Source organism: Alosa pseudoharengus, unplaced genomic scaffold (genome assembly GCF_046254945.1).
Source record: "Alosa pseudoharengus isolate Yale_2024_CS ecotype anadromous, Long Island Sound unplaced genomic scaffold, YU_APseudo_1.1 YU_APseudo_1.1_scf_2, whole genome shotgun sequence".
In the NCBI taxonomy this organism is placed as follows: domain Eukaryota; kingdom Metazoa; phylum Chordata; class Actinopteri; order Clupeiformes; family Clupeidae; genus Alosa; species Alosa pseudoharengus.
Window position 1 is genome coordinate 23,697,377 of NW_027468663.1, and position 5,000 is coordinate 23,702,376.

At 47.1% G+C, this 5,000-nt stretch overlaps 1 protein-coding gene across 2 annotated transcripts in view; it reads left to right on the top strand.

Annotated features, from left to right (window-relative positions):
• rgs12b (regulator of G protein signaling 12b) overlaps positions 1–5,000 on the top strand; it is a 63,455-nt gene that overhangs the window by 51,009 nt on the left and 7,446 nt on the right. For both annotated transcript variants that reach the window (XM_076294243.1, XM_076294244.1), the window contains exons 4-9: positions 705–874; positions 1,079–1,171; positions 2,291–2,434; positions 3,305–3,484; positions 4,730–4,874; positions 4,994–5,000. The exon at positions 4,994–5,000 is cut by the window's right edge and continues 88 nt beyond it. In XM_076294243.1, the coding sequence (XP_076150358.1) occupies positions 705–874; positions 1,079–1,171; positions 2,291–2,434; positions 3,305–3,484; positions 4,730–4,874; positions 4,994–5,000 (739 nt within the window). The remainder of the gene's footprint in view (positions 1–704; positions 875–1,078; positions 1,172–2,290; positions 2,435–3,304; positions 3,485–4,729; positions 4,875–4,993) is intronic.

Consider the following 5,000-nt stretch of genomic DNA (forward strand, 5'->3'; position numbering starts at 1 on the left):
TAAATGCCTACATGCTGTCTCCCTCTCGGTACTATTGGGTAGGATTTCCCTCCGACAGTCATGGAATGCTGATTCCTGTTCAAGCATGAGGTGAAATCTTGAGGTGGGATCTCTGGTAGATATGCAACTCCCCACTCAGGCATGTGTGAGTTATCACAGCATGAGGGTTGCAGCTACCTGTGGTGAGGTGAGGTGGACACCCAGTCACGGCAACTAGTCAAGTGGGACTGGACACGAGGAGTGTGTGTGTGGGGGGGGGGGGGCTACATGGGACTTCTGAAAACAGATTTTTTCAGATTTCTCAACCAGTTAGCGGTGATATTTCTCAGCCATGGGTGGTGTTGCAGATTACATGTAGTCATCATACATGTCCATTTAGTCATAGAGACTCTAAGATAACCTTATCTTCCAAGTCCCCTCCTTTGTGCTTTCAAGTAGCTTGTATGTGTCAATGTGTTGGAAAACCTGTGTGTGTGTGTGTGTGTGTGTGTGTGTGTGTGTGTGTGTGTGTGTGTGTGTGTGTGTGTGTGTGTGTGTGTGTGTGTGTGTGTGTGTGTGTGTGTGTGTGTGTGTGTGTGTGTGTGTGTGTGTGTGTGTGTGTGTGTGTGTGTGTGTGTGTGTGTGTGTGTGTGTGTGTGTGTATAGTTCTCTCTGTGTCTGTATGTGTCCATGCTCACCTGTGGTAACCTGTATGGTCTATGCAGAGCTGAACAGTGTGGATCTGAAGGGCTGTGGCAGTGACAACAGCCTGAACAGCAACGCCAGTCTGCCCAGCGTGCAGTGCCACCGCCGGCACACCGAGCGCCGGGTGGCATCATGGGCCGTGTGCTTCGAACGCCTGCTGCAGGACCCTGTGGGCGTCCGCTACTTCTCGGTACGCCAACGACTCTCCACGATCCACAAATATAATCCTCGTCTGGGTTTCTGCTTGTTAAGCTTTTGAATTGCTTTGGTTTGGTTTGTTTTTTTTTCTAGCTGCTTTGGTTATACTGTAGACTAGCTTTTGTTCAAATAATCACATCTACATTCTTAGGCATTCACATCTACAATGTCACTTAATTAACATCTACAATCGTAGGAATTCCTGAAGAAGGAGTTCAGCGAGGAAAACATCCTGTTCTGGCAGGCCTGTGAGTTTTTCAGCCATGTTCCAGAGACGGATAAAAAGCAGGTAAGAGCTTCTCGTCTTCACAGCAGCAGCCCACCTGTGTGTCAGTGTATGTAATATATAGCAGTGCAGATAATGCCATCTTTTATAGTGATGTGTTTGTGCGTTTGTCTTAGTTGGTGTCAGTATTTTACAATCAGTTAAAATGAGAGAGATCACTATCAGAAAGCCAAAGGCTCTCCACACTGGGGTCATAATGATCAAATTACTTACCCAGTGGTAAAGGTAGCTACAATTAGCAAAGACAGTTCTGGTATGTTATGACAGGACTAAGGTTTCAGTTTTGCAGTGTGCAGAAAACAAACTATTGCATTTTTTGCAGACATCACAGAAATGTGAGTTGTGATAATAGACATGAGGTTTTAACCATGTGGCTGGTTGTGTATTCGGGGACCTGAGGGAGAGTGTTATGGCCTGAAGTATGTGCTGCTTTCAGTTTTGTTGTACAACAAAGAGATGCTGTTTGTCCAATCAGGTTGGGAAACACCCGAGGACCTGAAATGTAGTGCAGAGCAGCAAAACCACAGTGTCTTATTATAGTCACTTTAGATGCCACTTTGAGTGCGTTTGTAAATTCAATCTGGTACTCTGAAAATGGAAAAACACTCCTCAGGTCGAAAAAGACAAGCGTCCGATCATCCCATGAAGGGACGTGAAAGCTATGCGATCAGGGAGTTCTGTAGTCTAAATATGCCTTGAATGTAATCAGTAGTGCTTTCTCCAGGCTCTTTGAATCAAAATGGGTCCTCACTGCCTGGTTGGATAAGCACAAAAAGTTAGGAGCTTTCCTTAAATGTTTTCTGTGTGATCAAGATAGTTTTTGAGGTACCTGAGAGTCCTCCCAATGGTGTGATTTAAATCAGTCTCCATGGAACTTCAGCTGATGAGATACTGCCTGCGTCCTTCTGTCACACCAAAGGTGATATCTCTCCCTGACAATCACTCTCTCCTATGTTTTCCTCTCCTCACCTCTGCTCTCTCCTCTCCTCTCCTATCCTCTCTTCTCCTCTCCTCTCCTCTCTTCTCCTCTCCTCTCCTCTCCTCTCCTCTCCTCTCCTCTCCTCTCCTCTCCTCTTCTCTCCCTCTCCTCTCTTCTCCTCTCCTCTGCTCTTCTCTACCCAGCTCTCCCAAAGGGCCCGTGAGATCTACAACAGCTTCTTGTCCAGCAAAGCCACCACGCCGGTCAACATTGACAGCCAGGCACAGCTGGCCGACGATATCCTCAACGCGCCCCGGCCCGACATGTTCAAGGAGCAGCAGCTCCAGGTAGGCTTCCACCCCACACACACACACACACACACACACACACGCACACATACACACATACATGTCCCGCCTGAACGCACACAACAGGGGGAACACAGGAGCACACAACAGGGGGAAGATGCTGAGCGAGTAAAAGCACTCTGACTAGCATAGCTCTGTTCAGCGTACCGATGTGCTTACAGTCGTTAAAAGTTTTCCATCAATTTTATAACTGCCAGCTTTAGGCCATGTTACCAACCCCCCCACCCCACCCCACCCCACACACACACACACACACACACACAAATAACAGCGTTTCCGCTTCGTTCACAAAAGGATCCTCTGTGGTTTAGCGCGACAGGAAGACGGGCTGGCGTTTGAGCTAAGATCGGAACTTTGTCACGAGGACACAAATTATGGCGCGCCACACTGCGGTGCCTTCCCTCACGCCCCCAACATGCCTGCCACATGACCACACTCGGAGCTCCCTGGGGATCCGCCATGGATATCCTGTCTGATGAATGTGCCATTTGTCTGGAGTGGAAGAGAGGGTGGTTGGCTGAGCAGATTACAGGCCAAAGCATCAGCACAAGGACAAAAGCACAAACAACAGTTTTGTCTCGCAGTTTCACCTCGCCATCTTCTCTTGTTATCTGCGCATTGTGTGACCGCCGCAGGCTCCTGACCAAGGGCCCCTTCTCTTTGGTCATCTTTTAAATAGCACACACCAATGGAGTGTCTGATGACTGGGATAAACATTTGCTCCTGAAAGATTGATCTAAATTGTGATCTAAATTATGATTTCAAATGAAATCATAATTTCTTAGCTTTTAATGTGATGTTTAGAGGATTTTAGTTTGTCCTCTAAATGGCGCCCTTTGTGTTTGTCAGATTTTCAACCTGATGAAGTTTGACAGCTACACGCGCTTCCTGAAGTCGTTCCTGTACCAGGAGTGCATGCTGGCCGAGGTGGAGGGCCGTCCACTGCCTGACCCCAACCAGATCCCCAGCAGCCCCACCTCCAAACACAGCACCAGCTCCGACCGCTCCAACTTATCCACGCCCAAGAAGGTACACACACACACACACACACACACACACACACACACACACACACACACACACACATAAACATGCACACACAAACACACACACACACATACACACACACACACACACACAAACACATAAACATGCACACACACACACACACACACACACACACACACACACACACACACACACACATACACAAACACATAAACATGCACACACACACGCACAAACACACACACACACATACATAGACACACACTCAAATGCAGATTAACTCTTCTCGCAGTCAAAGACACAAATGCAAACAATCTAAAACAGGCATATAACCATGCAAACACACTTACATGAATAGATCCACAAACAGACTGATGTACTACCTCAGTGTCTCACTCAGTCAGCCAGTCAGTCACTCATGCACTAACAAGCAAACACACACACACACACACACACACACACACACACACACACACACACACACAAACACACACACACACACACACACACACAGTAGATGTTCTGCCCACCACCTACATGAAATTAAACATACTCATGCACACCTATGACGCGCTCACGCACACACACACACACACACACACACACACACACACACACACACACACACACACACACACACATAGCTTGACCAAACTAACAATTTGCGAAAGTCAAGTCAATTAGAAGGAGTTAGAGCAGGAGTTGTAAGGCTGTGTTGTCTGAATGCATGCCAGCTGTAATTATCTGTATGTAGCAAACAAACGCTTGGTTAGCCCCTTGGTGTGAGATTGCAGGCTTATCTGATAAGCTGCTGTAGACTGTCAGCAAACACGGACCTCACATTGGCATTTATAGGAATGGTATGCTCTCACAAGGAAGAGGATATGGAAACGGAAGCAGCTTCCTTGCCAACGGCTCCATACTGGAGGATTGAAGTGTTAATGTGTTCAATAGTGTGTATTTTACTTCCTTGACACTTAAAACTTCTTGTCGCATATGTCTGCATATGTCAACATAAACCTCCCGGTCTCGGATTGTAGAGGGTGGGGATGATTTACGACTGCCTCTAGACTTTAGCCCTGAATTTGTCACACCTCATTGCTAATTTTTAAGGAATTTGCCGTGATGTCGTTAAATCCATGATTGAATCTGGCATCAGGGTTTACTTGAGTTATGGCGCCACTTCCAGTGTTTAGTGCGCTGCAGTGCCCTCTGAGATAGTTTTTTTTACGACGTCTGAATTTATGAGCTCGCCGGTGTTTTTAGGACGACAAGAAGAACAAATCGGGGCGATCCCTGAACGACGACAGCAAGGACGAGCAGTGTGACAAAAAGAAAGGGATCTTCTTCTCCTGGTCCCGCAACAGGAGCTTTGGGAAAGGCCCCAAGAAAAGAGACCTATGTGACTACAGTGAGTATGAGCCCTAGTGAAACAACGCCTCCTCCTCTTCCTCTCAAGTCCCACATCCCCAAAAAGAAAAAATCTGCGATTTCATTCGTTAAGTCCTTGCTGTGGTGCCGTTCCCACAGGTTTTAC